This window comes from Lethenteron reissneri, chromosome 46 (genome assembly GCF_015708825.2).
Source record: "Lethenteron reissneri isolate LAM-NWPU_2019-01 chromosome 46, ASM1570882v1, whole genome shotgun sequence".
Classification (NCBI taxonomy): domain Eukaryota; kingdom Metazoa; phylum Chordata; class Hyperoartia; order Petromyzontiformes; family Petromyzontidae; genus Lethenteron; species Lethenteron reissneri.
The window spans coordinates 1,510,036-1,524,738 of NC_083824.1; the positions used below are offsets into that span (position 1 = coordinate 1,510,036).

At 46.5% G+C, this 14,703-nt stretch overlaps 2 protein-coding genes across 7 annotated transcripts in view; one reads left to right on the top strand and one right to left on the bottom strand.

Annotated features, from left to right (window-relative positions):
- Window positions 1–4,227, bottom strand: part of AMACR (alpha-methylacyl-CoA racemase) — a 116,152-nt gene extending 111,925 nt beyond the window's left edge. Inside the window, exon 1 of one of the 2 annotated variants that reach the window (XM_061570875.1) lies at window positions 4,161–4,227. The gene's annotated coding sequence lies outside the window, so the exon portion shown is untranslated. The remainder of the gene's footprint in view (window positions 1–4,160) is intronic. The other variant, XM_061570874.1, reaches the window with a different exon arrangement.
- Window positions 4,228–4,292: 65 nt separating this feature from the next.
- The window catches only part of MORF4L1 (mortality factor 4 like 1), a 37,345-nt gene continuing 26,934 nt past the window's right edge, over window positions 4,293–14,703 (top strand). Inside the window, exons 1-7 of one of the 5 annotated variants that reach the window (XM_061570880.1) lie at window positions 4,293–4,591; window positions 6,427–6,479; window positions 7,399–7,466; window positions 8,709–8,795; window positions 9,382–9,411; window positions 10,882–10,907; window positions 12,829–12,920. In XM_061570880.1, the coding sequence (XP_061426864.1) occupies window positions 4,552–4,591; window positions 6,427–6,479; window positions 7,399–7,466; window positions 8,709–8,795; window positions 9,382–9,411; window positions 10,882–10,907; window positions 12,829–12,920 (396 nt within the window). In that variant the 5' untranslated portion in view covers window positions 4,293–4,551. The remainder of the gene's footprint in view (window positions 4,592–6,426; window positions 6,480–7,398; window positions 7,467–8,708; window positions 8,796–9,381; window positions 9,412–10,881; window positions 10,908–12,828; window positions 12,921–14,703) is intronic. The other 4 variants (XM_061570876.1, XM_061570877.1, XM_061570878.1 and 1 more) reach the window with 4 other exon arrangements.

Here is a 14,703-nt window from a genome sequence, read left to right on the forward strand (position 1 = left end):
TCCTGCATAATGCATGGGCATAATATGACTTTGAAACCCCCCAGCCCACCTCCTACGCATTTGCCATAAATATGCTAAATTCCTCTTGATATGCAAATTATTTTGTCAAGGCGCTCTTCTTCCACCTCCAACCCAGCTTATATATATGCTAAATTCCTCTTGATATGCAAATTATTTTGTCAAGGTGCTCTTCCCCCCCTCCAACCCAGCTTAAAAAGACACTCCACGCCTGGGGTTGTCATTCAAACTCTGTCTTCTCGACAGACCTGTTCTTCACCTGAGGACGGCTGCTTGCGTTGTGGCTGAAACGTCGTGAGAATTATTTTATTATGTTTTAATTTTATTATTTTATTACTTCCCTTCTACGTGACTTTACCGAAAGAACCAAGAAGATGAATCCCTGCAGTCACGAAAGCTTTAAATCGAAATTTAACCGCCTCTACGGGGAGGGATTCTACATAACTTTGAGATCCTTCAACAAGCTCCGTGATAAGAAGGCTCAGCTAATCGAGTCTCTCACCTTTCTGAAGAGATGCCGCGACTCTAAGGTAATACCAAACGCATTTACACTAACATCTGCTGCTGTAACTTCTTCTAATGCTAAACGAATTCTGTCTAGAACTAGCTTAGCTCTTATCTCAGAGAAAATCAGACTTACGCGCACCGATCTTGATCAGTTGCAACAATGTCCACATCGGATTGGGAACATGTAACCACATTGACTGCCTCTTCAGCTGCCGCTATGTCGACCAAATGTAAGGACAACTTGATTTCCAAATTCAACCGCCTCTTAAACAAGAGACCGGACCCACACATTGAAAAGCTAGATGTTAACAAAGTCGTAATTAATCGCAGTAACAGTTCTATTTCTGAAGGTTTGAAATCCGTTTTAGCTAAAGGACTAAACTTTGCAGTCACACCTAGACACATACCAGTTAATGATATAATTACTAGAGTAGATGTAGCTCTCAAGGGCCTGAGTCACATCGCTGCAGACGTAGCAAGATCTGAAATCTCTGCAACCCTCAAAAACACTAAGATGCCAGCTAGCAACATCAGCAAAGATGAGCGTTTCGAATTAGCTCAATTAAAAAAGAGGGATGACATTGTCATCCTCTCAGCCGACAAAGGCAATGCCACTGTCATCATGGACAAAATAGAATGCAACAACAAAATTCAAGAACTACTCAACGATGGCAGCTATACAAAAATAAAAAGAGACCCCACCAACAGCCTTGTCTCTAAAACCAACACAATCATTTCTGCTTCAACCGCATTAATTGATCAGACCAAACAGTTCTCGTTGAAACCTTCTGCAGCCAGGCCACCAAGATTATACGGCTTGCCAAAGATACATGAAGATACACCTCTTCAGTCCCATTGTCTCTACTATCAACTCCCCCACCTATAAACTGGCTCGTTTTTTGTCTGAAATCCTACGGCCTTTCACTGGAAAAAACACCTCTGCGGAACTAAACTCTACTGACCTGGTATCGACAATCAAGGGGATTTCCCTGTCCCCAGACGACCTGCTTGTCAGTTTTGATGTGGTTTCCTTATTCACCAAAGTTCCTGTACCTGACACCATCGCAATCATTGAAGACTTGGTTCATCAAGGACTGAATGCTGGGGTACCCCCCCTGGTGAGACACTGCTTAACCAATACATACTTCACCTGGAATGGAACTTTCTACAAACAAACTGAGGGTACCTCAATGGGCTCCCCCCTATCTCCGGTTGTAGCCAATGTTTTCATGGAGAAATTTGAGACCGACGCCATCCAGACTGCCACTCTACGCCCGACTTTATGGAAGAGGTACGTAGATGACACTTTTGTCATCTGGCCACATGGCCGGCCTGCTCTAGACCAATTCCTCGACCACATCAATTCCATACACCCAGCCATCAGATTCACCATGGAAGTCGAAAAAGATTGCAAGCTACACTTTTTGGATGTCCTAATTAAAAGGAGACCTGATGGTTCAATGAGCCATTCTGTCTACAGGAAAGCCACCCACACTGATGCTTACCTAAAACCGGATTCCCACCACCATCCATCCCAGAAGAACTCCCTCATCAAGACTCTATACCATAGAGCCCAATGCATCTCCGACCAGGAACACATTGCCAGTGAACTCAAACACGTACGCCAAGCTCTTAAGGCTAATGGTTACTCCGACTACACAATCCGCAAAGCCATCACTCCAACCATCAAGAAGGATCCTGTTGAGGAGCCTATCAAAACCATCTCCTTACCCTACATTGCTGGGGTCACAAAAAAGATCTCCAAAATCCTGATTAAACACAAGATCCAGGTCCGATTCAACACAGTACATAAAATCCGTGATCTGGTCCCGTCTGTAAAAGACGTGGTTCTAGACATACAGTACTCTGGCGTCTACAAACTAAGTTGCCTCTGTGGTAGCAGTTACATTGGAGAAACCAAACGACATGTCTCGGACCGCATCCGTGAACATAAAGCAGACCTGAAACACGGTAAGACAAACACCTCAGCCGTGGCAGATCACTGTTACAATTCAGTGGGCTCACATGACATTGACTTCTCCAAGACGGAGGTTCTCTGCAAGCCATCTGGCTACCATGAGAGATTCGTTCATGAGGCGATCCACATATACAAACACAGAGACAATTTCAACCGAGAAGATTGATTCTGGCTCAGCAATCATTGGAAGGACCTAATAAACCATTTCGGATCTTAACTGATTGTTGTTCACGTTTACGGTGACTTTCAGACCACAGTCCACTCACTGGCATTGACTGTGTATCTTGTGTTCTCCACAGGGAATGCATTATTTGCTCCGCTGCAGGTCTCCTGCTTCTACATACTATTAACATTCCCTCCCTTTGTTAATGCTACCCCCTACCCCCTCCCTTTGATGCTGCTCATCCTGCATAATGCATGGGCATAATATGACTTTGAAACCCCCCAGCCCACCTCCTACGCATTTCTCATAAATATGCTAAATTCCTCTTGATATGGAAATTATTTTGTCAAGGCGCTCTTCTTCCACCTCCAACCCAGCTTATATATATGCTAAATTCCTCTTGATATGCAAATTATTTTGTCAAGGCGCTCTTCCCCCCCTCCAACCCAGCTTAAAAAGACACTCCAAGCCTGGGGTTGTCATTCAGACTCTGTCTTCTCGACAGACCTGTTCTTCACCTGAGGACGGCTGCTTGCGTTGTGGCCGAAACGTCGTGAGAATTATTTTATTATGTTTTATTTTTATTATTTTATTACTTCCCTTCTACGTGACTTTACCGAAAGAACCAAGAAGATGAATCCCTGCAGTCACGAAAGCTTTAAATCGAAAAAAAAATCCATTTGCTATTCTGACATTTAGAGCACCTTGTAGCCCAAACCTACAACACCTGCGTATTGCTGGGGTCTCGTGTCCAACCACGAAGCAGGCTCAACACCGCTCTTAACATTTGGCCTTTGGCCACCCTAGTTAAGAATTTAAGGATAAATCACAACGCAGATAAAATTACGGTACTGTATTTACAATGCATTTACATCTTTCTTCAAAGTGTATGTTTATTTCTCACTAGAAATGTTGCAAATGATACCCCTCGTTCGGCTGCACATTAAACGTTTTCCCTTTAATGTTGCTACCTGCGGTAACGTTTGACAAAATTAACTGGACTTGTTTTAAGTGACCGGCCACCTCGTGCCCGGCGACCCCTGTCGGCCGGGGGGCACCCGAGGTCACTCACGCGAGGTGGGGGAGGGGGGGTCCATACAATGAGTGTGATGGCGATTGAACAGCGGTCGTCCGGTGGATATACTTTGCCCTGTCGCAGTGACGTCAAATAAGTTTCGCACGCCGTCATTGCCGGTTTTAGCAGGGCCGACGCTCAGATTGTGTGCCCGTAATTAAATATCTTCTAATTTGAATCGTTTGAGGAGAGAGTAGCCCGACATTAAATGTAAATGTGAGTGACCTTGTCACCCTGAGTGAGGACTGCGCGAACGAGCGGACACCACCTCACGCTCCATCCACTTAATGACAACTGCGTACAACAGCCAACTCCCCTTCACGCCGAACGAATAACGTTCATGACAACAATGTCAACATATTACAATTTAGAATTATTGCATCGCAGTCAATGATAACAACAACGGACGACGGACTCACCGCGGAGTACCCAAACAACAGAAACGACGCCACCGTTTTGCTCGCCGCTCTCCGCCCTCGGGGTGGATCGTCGCCGCGACGTACTCTCGATGACCAATTTTAGGCGGCCCTCGGGGCGCTTCGCGCACTCAAAGCGTCACGTCACGTGGGTCACAAGTTGAGCCGCCGCGAGTGAAAGCTGCCCCCGTTGCTGCTGCCGTGAGCGCTTCCCGCCAGAATTCCTCTTGAGTCGCCGAATTTGCATGAACATTTTTATATTTATTGCTTTCATTCTTCTGCTTTTTCTTTAAGTTGCACCTTTTTTTAATCTGTAGTAATTGGTAATGTTCGCCGTTTAAAGCGAGGCGCGCGCACGTTGGGGTGGTTGTGGGGGTTGGGGGTCTTGCGGCGAATGGCTCCGAAGCCTGAACCCAAGCCCAAGTTTCAGGAAGGTGAGCGGTGTGAACCTATAGAGTATGCGGCCTGTGATGAACCTATCCCTGTAGGGTATGCGGCCTGTGTTGAACCTATAACCCTCTAGGGTATGCGGCCTGTGTTGAACCTATAACCCTCTAGGGTATGCGGCCTGTGTTGAACCTATAACTCTCTGGAGTATGCGGCCTGTGTTGAACCTATAACTCTCTGGAGTATGCGGCTTGTGTTGAACCTATAACTCTCTGGAGTATGCGGCCTGTGTTGAACCTATAACCCTCTAGGGTATGTGGCCTGTGTTGAACCTATACTCTATAGGGTATGCGGCCTGTGTAAACCTATAACCCTCTAGGGTATGCGGCCTGTGTTGAACCTATAACCCTCTAGGGTATGCGGCTTGTGTTGAACCCATACCCTCTTGGGTATGCGGCCTGTGTTGAACCTATATCTAGGGTATGCGGCCTGTGTTGAACCTATACATTGTAGGGTATGCGGTCTGTGTTGAACCTATACACTGTAGGGTATGTGGCCTGTGTTGAACCTATAGGCTTTAGGGTATGCAGCCTGTGTTGTAGGGAACCATCCTTGTAGGGAATGCGGCCTTTGTCAATTCTATAGGGACCGGGGTCGTGTGTCTGTGTTAAACGGATAGGCTGAGCGGCGGCGGTGGTGGTGGTGGTGGCTGAGTGGTGGTGGTGGCTGAGCGGCGGCGGTGGTGGTGGTGGTGGCTGAGTGGTGGTGGTGGTGGCTGAGCGGCGGCGGTGGTGGTGGCTGAGTGGTGGCGGTGGTGGTGGCTGAGTGGTGGCGGTGGTGGTGGTGGTGGCTGAGCGGCGGCGGTGGTGGTGGCTGAGTGGTGGCGGTGGTGGTGGCTGAGTGGTGGCTGAGTGGTGGCTGAGTGGTGGCGGTGGTGGTGGCTGAGTGGTGGCGGTGGTGGTGGCTGAGTGGTGGCGGTGGTGGTGGCTGAGCGGCGGCGGTGGTGGTGGTGGTGGCTGAGTGGCAGCGATGGTGGTGGTGGTGGCTGAGCGGTGGTGGTGGTGGCTGAGCGGTGGTGGTGGTGGCTGAGCGGTGGTGGTGGTGGCTGAGCGGTGGTGGTGTGGCTGAGCGGTGGTGGTGGCTGAGTGGTGGTGGTGGCTGAGCGGCGGCGGTGGTGGTGGTGGTGGCTGAGTGGCAGCGATGGTGGTGGTGGTGGCTGAGCGGTGGTGGTGGTGGCTGAGCGGTGGTGGTGGTGGCTGAGCGGTGGTGGTGGTGGCTGAGTGGTGGCGGTGGTGGTGACTGAGTGGTGGCTGAGTGGTGGCGGTGGTGGTGACTGAGTGGTGGTGGTGGTGGCTGAGCGGTGGTGGTGGCTGAGCGGCGGCGGTGGTGGTGGCTGAGTGGTGGTGGTGGTGGTGGCTGAGTGGTGGTGGTGGTGGTGGCGGTGGTGGTGGCTGAGTGGTGGTGGTGGCTGAGCGATGGTGGTGGTGGCTGAGCGATGGTGATGGTGGTGGTGGTGGCTGAGCGGTGGTGGTGGCTGAGCGGTGGTGGTGGTGGTGGCTGAGCGGTGGTGGTGGCTGAGCGGTGGTGGTGGCTGAGCGGCGGTGATGGCTGAGCGGTGGTGGTGGTGGCTGAGCGGTGGTGGTGGCTGAGCGGCGGTGGTGGCTGAGTGGTGGTGGTGGTGGCTGAGCGGTGGTGGTGGTGGCTGAGCGGTGGTGGTGGTTGCTGAGCGGCGGCGGTGGTGGTGGCTGAGCGGCGGCGGTGGTGGTGGTGGCTGAGTGGTGGTGGTGGCTGAGCGGTGGTGGTGGCTGAGCGGCGATAAATGATGGTCATCGACGGCTGATTGATTCGCGCTTTGCTTGCGTGTTGTTGTTGTTTTGTTCAGGAGAGAGGGTTCTTTGTTTCCACGGGCCCCTGCTGTATGAAGCCAAGGTTGAAGTGAAGCTAATTTACATCTTATCTGCACCCTACACATGATTACTCTCGCGAAGCCAGTTCGGTTTCCCTCGCGGGTCAAGTCAATTAATCGGTGTTTTTTTTCTTTTCTTTCGAAAATAGATTATGGAATCGAGCGTCGGCGATTTGATAACCGATTGGGCCGAAAAGCACACACATGCGTTTAACGTCACGGCACATCGGCGTGACAACGTTACGTACAATACACACCACAGTATAGTCCTGTATACAGTACAGAGATATAACTTACAGTAATTTGTAAGTCCACTGCTGCATGAAGAAGGCCTCAACCACGCCGTATTGGGTCGTGTTGCTTGTTCGACCATACTTCACGCTGTTCGGTGCGGGATTGGCAAAGGTTGTTGGTAAACCGATCGGTAATCGCGTTCACGAATTAACACGAGCAACTAGTTTAACAAACCCTCGTTCAATGGGACGCGTGCAAGTTTTAGCTCCTCTGCAGCACACGTGTTTGCGGGCGGGCCTCAAGACAGGCGACGTATTTATTGTGCTGCTGTTTTGTTTTGTTAATTGGCTTGGTTGTTTGCGATTCATAATTAATTTCCTTTGGGTTAGATCACTGCAGGCTTACCCAGAACTGAACTTTTATGAACGGCTGATGTTGGATGTAATCTCCTGCCAAAACGTCGTGTAAAATTGTCGCTTGTTGTGCTTGGGATTTGTAACATTCCTCCTCCACTAGTTTGGCTGTTAAACCAAATCAGTGTTAAATTCTGTCCATGATGCGACAATGTGATTTGTTGGCCCTGTCTGGTGGCAGAGGGTCTTGCTGAAAATTAACGTACCCACTCGATGATCTAACCCAAATTAAACTAATTACGAATCATCATGTGATTCGATCGTGAAAGCCTATATTAAAATCGGTTGGTTTTTGTTGCAGTGTGTGAAGATCGTGATAAAAGACAAGCAGATCAAATACTTTGTTCACTACAATGGATGGAACAAAAAGTGAGTGGAGCATTTCTGCACACAAAGCTCTCACACACAGACGTGCTGGTCTTTTACTGAGTGGTTGCTATTTGCAAAATGTTTCGTGAAAAATTATTATTTTTCCAACCTGGCCCATCACAGAAAAAATATGTAATTACTTGAAATTCAGTGTACACACACTTTAGCTGTTTGCCATCATATCTGCTGCTATCGTTTTCATATGGCCTGTAATTAAGTACCTTGGGCTGCAGAATAGGTACGAAACAACTTGGCACCCCAAACAATACAAACAAATTGTCACAAATTTAGTCACATAGTAGCAGTAATATTCTGCTATTTAACCAGCACATTAAAATATTCCATTTAGAGGCACGTAAAACATTGCTTTTGAAAGGCAAACCTGAGTTATTACATGAAGTAATTTTATGTAAATGCGATATTTTGAGATTTGTTTTAATCATAAGTCTAGACTGCATTGAACAATGACTTAATAACATGGTTTTTTCATATGGCTAAGTAAAGGAGGTGAATTACGCCTTCAAATTCGAATGTACAAGAAATATAAAGTCATTCCTGGAAAGGAAATTTACTAGATTAGGCAAATAGAAGCAGTGGAGAAAATTATTGACATTGTGATAAAAATGAAAATAAATTTGCATAAGGCAGCAGAAAAACATTCAAACAAACACATTACGTACGACAATGCAGTCAATAGAAATCAATGCAAACGACCAAATATAAATGTACAACCAAGTAATGAAATGTCAAAGCTTGTCATCGAAGAACATTTTTGAAGTTTTATTCTCATCAAGCCCGATGGTGTATGGTGCAGTCTCCAACTCTTATTGTTATCCACTCCGTCTCTGACTTCTTCTTGTGCTATGAACAAGGGCACTTGCCAGAAACGTCGCATATTATACATTTATTTGTTGAATGCGTTGAGAGTTTATTTGTTAGTTATGTTTGTGCAGCACTGCCAACACAACAGCATCACCATGATATAATTTGTTACATAGAAATTTGGACCAGGTGATGTTCCTCAATTTAATTCCTAAAGATGCCCGTAGTCGTGCCTTCTGCAAGCTTTGAGTAGAAGCCTGCAAGACCGCTCTTTAATTACGAATCGCGTGATGTTGGCTACAAATTCGTGAAGGAATCGTCGGGGCCACGTGATGTTATGTACGTATGTTGAACTTCTTTCACACGGTACGTAGCCAACCATGATGCTCACGCTAGGCTGCCATGTTTGTTGTTCCCCAGCTGGGACGAGTGGGTCCCTGAGAGCCGCGTGCTGAAGTACGTGGAGGCAAACCTGCAGAAGCAGAAGGAGCTGCAGAAGGGAAACCCGTAAGTGTCCCTCAGGGCGCCCGTTCGCACATGCCATCACGCGCTACGCACGTAACGATTCATCTGCCATGCGATTCGACTTGTTATGTTTTCTGGGACACGATTTAATTAGTAAAATAATTATTTTAAAAGATTTCCAATGAAGTTTGAAAGTGTTTTTGCATTGTATCTGTTGGTCTGTATTTTCATCCGTAATGGGGTGGTAGGGGTGGGAGGAGCATTATAATTTGTGTAAAGACTATCCGTTGTGAATTAAACTTGTGTAAAGTTTTGTTGCAATTCGGGACAGGTTGCCCAAAACTTTGAGGCACAATCCAGAGAGTGAAAAAATATAACTTTTCAGATATGCAAAATGAATTTTGTCTCGACAGCTATCCATCGTCGGCTTGCGTACTGCTAATGAAAGTGTTACATGATCCATGCTTAAGCAAGTATTTTTTCTCCAAATTTTGTTCTAATCTCATTTGTATTGTCTTGTTTTCTCCGTTAGCCTAAATGTAAAATATATATTGATATACATGTAGTGTAATGTACAGCCCTTGATCAATTCACTGCTGAATGAAGGCCTGCCCACACTGTGTTGCAGGGGATTGTTTGACCTTACTTCACCACACTGGTCAGTACGGGTTGGTGAAGGGGGGTGCCCAGGACCGGTTCAGATATCACTCACCACTGATCTTAGCCATGGCCGGGAATTAAACTCACTGGGTTCATAGCGTAATGCGATAACCACTGCACCACCGCTGCACCCCAGGCTAAATGTCACGGCAGATAAATTAACGTACCGCTTGCAAAAACGATATATTAATTTTCACGTGCCGATTTTATGCAAGTAAGCATAAGACTAAATCTTATTCAGTACAATTTTAAATTCCCGATGCTCACATATTCTTTGGTGACCTTTTAAGATCCCAGATGCATCTTTTGATGAGATCACGCAATAATGCAGTGACATACGATTCGGGTTTATGAAGATAAATGCAACCGCATCTCACGATGCTGTGCATAACACGGACGGCGATGCTTGCCTTCGTTTTAGTGGCGATCATGAACACTTAAGCGCCCCCATCTTTGTGTAATTGGAAAACGCCGCACATTCATAAAAGAGCTTTTGAAAAAAATGTCAATCCAAGATGTTGTATGGACATGGAGTGTTGAGCTATAATGACTCACCCCTTCAACATTTGTTGAATTGTCACGAATTGGGATCACGAGTCAATTAACTTCTCATCCATGTGGTGCATGTAGAATCTAATGTCCGCTGGGTTTCTGTGACCCCCTCGCACACTTGTCCAAGATAATGAATTGTACCTTTCTTAAATGTGCTTCGGACATGGCGATGCCGGCGCTGTTTTTTTTTGTTTGCAACCACCCAGCCGTGTAAAAATTTCAAAACGCCGTTCTTTTGTCAAGGAGCTTGATAAGCCTTAGCCAATCCGGCCACAGTAGGTAATGCTTTTTATCTTGATAATTACGGTGATTTTAATGGCACAGGGCTCTTATGCAGAAGTGCGCTTCAGGGACAGAGGATTTAATGAGTACTGCGTCTGCTGACGTCCGCTTGCACATACATTTGGCATGTGCGGTGTGTCGAGCTGAGGATTTGCGCGCCACGAGGCGGAATTTATTTTCCCTCGTTCTTTTGGGGTTTTTTTGGCATCGCATTCGCATTTTTACAACGGACGCGTTATAAAGAAAGTAATGAAATACAAGCGAACGTAATGCCATTTTTATGATTCTTAAATGTAATCTTAACCTCGCAGGCATGGAGAGCAATGTGATTATGTGTATTGAGGTTCATTTCGTTTGCATGCTTATTTATTTTCCTCCACCGTATTTTAGAGTGCGACCTCTCCTAAGCCCCCCGAATATTTAAGATTCGAACAATGCACGCTCTAGTGAGTCGAGGCACGCTGTGCGTAATTACTAACATGCTACGACAGGGAAGGATTTGCAGATTGTGATAACCAAGTGCTATTGAGAGTAAGCTTTAATCAAAGGCCCCTTTGGCCTGGGTCTGTTAATTTACAGTGAATGAAATTTTAACGATGACTTAACAGGTTTTGTGTGTGCGTTTTTTTTGCAGCAAAGGGAAAAAGAACAAACAAAAAGGTATGGTTTACATTCCAGAAATTTGTCTTTGTCATCTTTTAGATATTTCATTTATTAAGCTGTTAGGTGTAGGTTAGAGAACGAAACGTTTGGCCGTCGCTCGCGGTCGGCCTGTGAAAGTGACTCTTCTCATCATCCTCGTCATTGCCATTTGATGTTTCTAAAGACGCACCCCCACCCGCCTCCCTTTGAAGGTGCATCTGCCCGTTTGAGCGACTAACAACTGCACGCTGGCATGCCGCACGACTGACAAAAACGTTCCCAGCGGCAGCCTTTCCCAAAGCTGATCGGCCCAAGTACCCATTGAGTGTGGGGCTGAGTTGCTTTCCTATCGCACTGCCCATGACTTTCATCGAAGTGACCTGGAAACAACTTGTGCACGAATTCCATTGTATGGATAGAAGCACCTTAATGTGAAATATAATAACTGCTTTGTGCCGCTTATTCAAAATTATTCTGTAATATTGGGTGGCAGGGCGGTGCAATGGTAACGCGTGTGCCACGGAGAAAAATGGCCATGTGTTCAATTCCCAACTCGACCATTTTCTGTGTGGGTTTCCAACGGGGGTTCGCTAAAAAAAAAAGTACACTCTTAACAGGTCTTTTGGCCAAAACATCCCAATGCTGAAAAATTACCTGCAAATTGTTCTATTGGGATTACACATAGCAACATTGCGCCCCACTGAAAAATTGGGTGGGAACGTACGAATAAAGAGTATTGAGACTACTTTCTTGGGAAAACAAGAGTGCTCTTACTATATTATTTTAAAAAGATTTCTGGCTGGCACGCGGGCGGAGAAGTTCAAAGTGCTTATGCCACCAAGCAGATCTGTGCTATGATGTCACCTGCATCCCACAGCGTTGAGCCGGGTTTGAGCATCATTTTAATATCACGTCGACTCTCCCCCACCCTCCACCCCGGCCGTGGCTCCCCCACAAATGTGTGGGCAGTACAGAGTAATAATAAAAACATTTAATACTATTCGAGAAGAGTAAAAGTACTTTACAGTACAATGGATCAGATTCTGGAAAAGACAAATCAATATCAAATATCAACATGCCTGGTTTTTGTATACTGAAAATGCATTTGACTCGGTGGAAATTGACACTCATCCAAGTACTCGCATACAAAGGCCTAAATAAACTAATATTTATGAGTGAAAACAAACATGGAGTAGCTGCAATGACGTCACACATTCAGCCATGGAGATAAGAGCTCGCCAAACTTATTCCAGATGATAGACAATACTTTATGAAAGTTAAGTATACAGGTATGGAGGCCCACGTCCTAATTCAGCGTTCCGCTCATGTCATCCTGGCCGTTTCACTTAAACCGCACAGTGAAGGCAAGGGGCTGTTCCCCCCCCCCCCCAGCACTGCGTTTTATCACTGCAAGGAATCGGCCCTAGCAGATGCGCAGAGTAAAGGGGTTGTTTTGTACGCAGCCTTGAGACGCTTAGCGCACAGATGCTCGGGAGGCAGCGCTGCAGTTAGTGGCACTAATTGGTGGGCTTGAGCAGCGGCAGCAGCCCGTGTTCCTGTGACTTATGGACACGACTCCTCCCTTCACAAGCGAGCGTTCAAATTGACACCGAGCAGTTTCATAATTCGACGTCTGATTTGCAGCTGGATTGGATTTTTTGCGGACCCCCCCCCCACATCCCCCACATGGGATGAAATGTTTCCCGGGTTCCAATCAGAATGCATTGTTAGTGCTCCAGTATCTAATTGAGGTCAAATCAGCCCTCAGGTGATTTTGAAACCACAATGCAGTTGTGACATGGCTGTGTCAGTGTCGTTGATTGTGTCACGGTTGACTTCAGCGGGTGACTGTGCGGTGATTGTGTAACGGTTGACTTCAGCGGGTGACTGCGGCTGTGGTTGACTCTGGCGTGCTCTGTGCTGCGCGTGTCGCCCATAGGCGACGGCCCTGGCCCCAGCGAGCCACCCAACCCCCCTCCCTCGCAGGTTCCTCGCAAGAAGCGCGCGCGGGTGGACCCCACAGTCGAGAGCGTACGTCTCTCATGTCCACATGGTTGCGTCAGGTTAACTACTCCATGGGTGACTGCTTTGATTGTGTGATGGTGGTTGACTGCCGTGATTGGTGGTTGACCGTAACAGCTATGCCCAATATGTGGATCCACAGTACAGTGAGTACCTCTCACATGGCCATGTGATGCATTACTTCCGCTCTTATTAATGCATACGGCCCTTTGTCAATCCACTGCTGGATGGTCCTCGATAAGTCATGGCGGTTGCTTGATTATACTTCACGCAGTTCATTGCAGGCTCGTGAAGGGTGTATTGGGAGTGAGGTGTCGCAACCGGTTCATAAATCACTCGCCACTGATGTTAGCTGTGGCTGGGAGTCAAACTCGGGTTGCTGGATTCATCGCGCAGTGTACTAAACACTGTAACACTATTCCACCCCAGCGTTCATACAACATACTAAAACATATACAGTGATCCCTCGTCTATCGCGGTTAATGGGGACCGGAACCCCTCGCGATAGGTGAAAATCCACGAAGTAGGATTGGCCCACTAGGAATTTCCGTATAGGTGTGTGTGGGTACCAGAATGTTTAAAATATGTATATTTATTCTTTATATATACAGTATATTTTACTTAAATCTATTTAATTATAAAACCTTAATATTATACATTCTCTCTCTCTCATATGATACATATTATGCTGTTCTACACTCACCAATGACAGTAGTATCTTGAGACTTGACTCCAGTAATGACGACGATGACAATGACGATGACAATGACGACGATGACAGACCTGTGCAGTTCGATGAATGTGATGATGAATGATGATGATGATGGTGTTACTGCACAGGTATAATGAGGCCTTTAAATCAGTTCGAAAAATCCGCGATGCACTGAGGCCGCGAAACTTGAACCGCGAAGTGGCGAGGGATTACTGTATTCACTACCTTTCTTCACCTGTAACTATCTTGCAAGAGAAACACTGCAATGGCCATTTTTTTCAGATATTTGAGAGATAGAGGTTTATAAAGTGTTGCATACATTCTGTACATTTTTTGCTGTCTGTAATAGTTTGACATTTCCCAAGAGTGTTTCGGAGGCAGAGGGTGGGGAGTGGGATTCATTGCTGGAGTACTGCGGAGAGCATGATTGCTATTTATTCCAGAGAAAACTATTCACCCCCATGGCAAATCGACAATTCTTTTGAAATTTGGAGGCACGGTTCAACACGATAACTAATTATTTAGCTTTCGTCGAGAGCCTAAAAATGTATATTACTCTTTGATTGGATGCATAATTATTCTACCACCCCTAACTAGTTAAGTATTGATTTCCAACCTTTGCAATGGCCATCTTTCGCAGCGCCTCAGGAGAGTATTTAATCCCACATTTGGAGAAAATGCAGCTTTATAGTTTGCACAAACTTAAACACGATGAAAAGAACACTCGGAGGGAATTATTTTGCGATGGGATGGGAACGATTCGTAAAAACACATTTCCAACGAGACGCGAAAACATGGCGTGACCCATCTGGCTGGATAATTACTTGCAACTTCAAAAACCACTTCATTTCTCCACTCGGGTTCTCTTCTCGCACCGCGTACGAGCGCATCTCAAATGCGACTCGGCAGCCGAACAATCCGCCCAGCTGCTGATTTAAACGAGCTCAATGAATGCTCCTCCACGGCACTCGGCAGCTGCGCTTGCAGCGCTTACTTAGTAAGCCCTCGCGAGCACAATGGGCTCACATGATCGCCGCTGTTCATCACAATTCCCGCTGCCAGTCATATTATCCTGCTAAG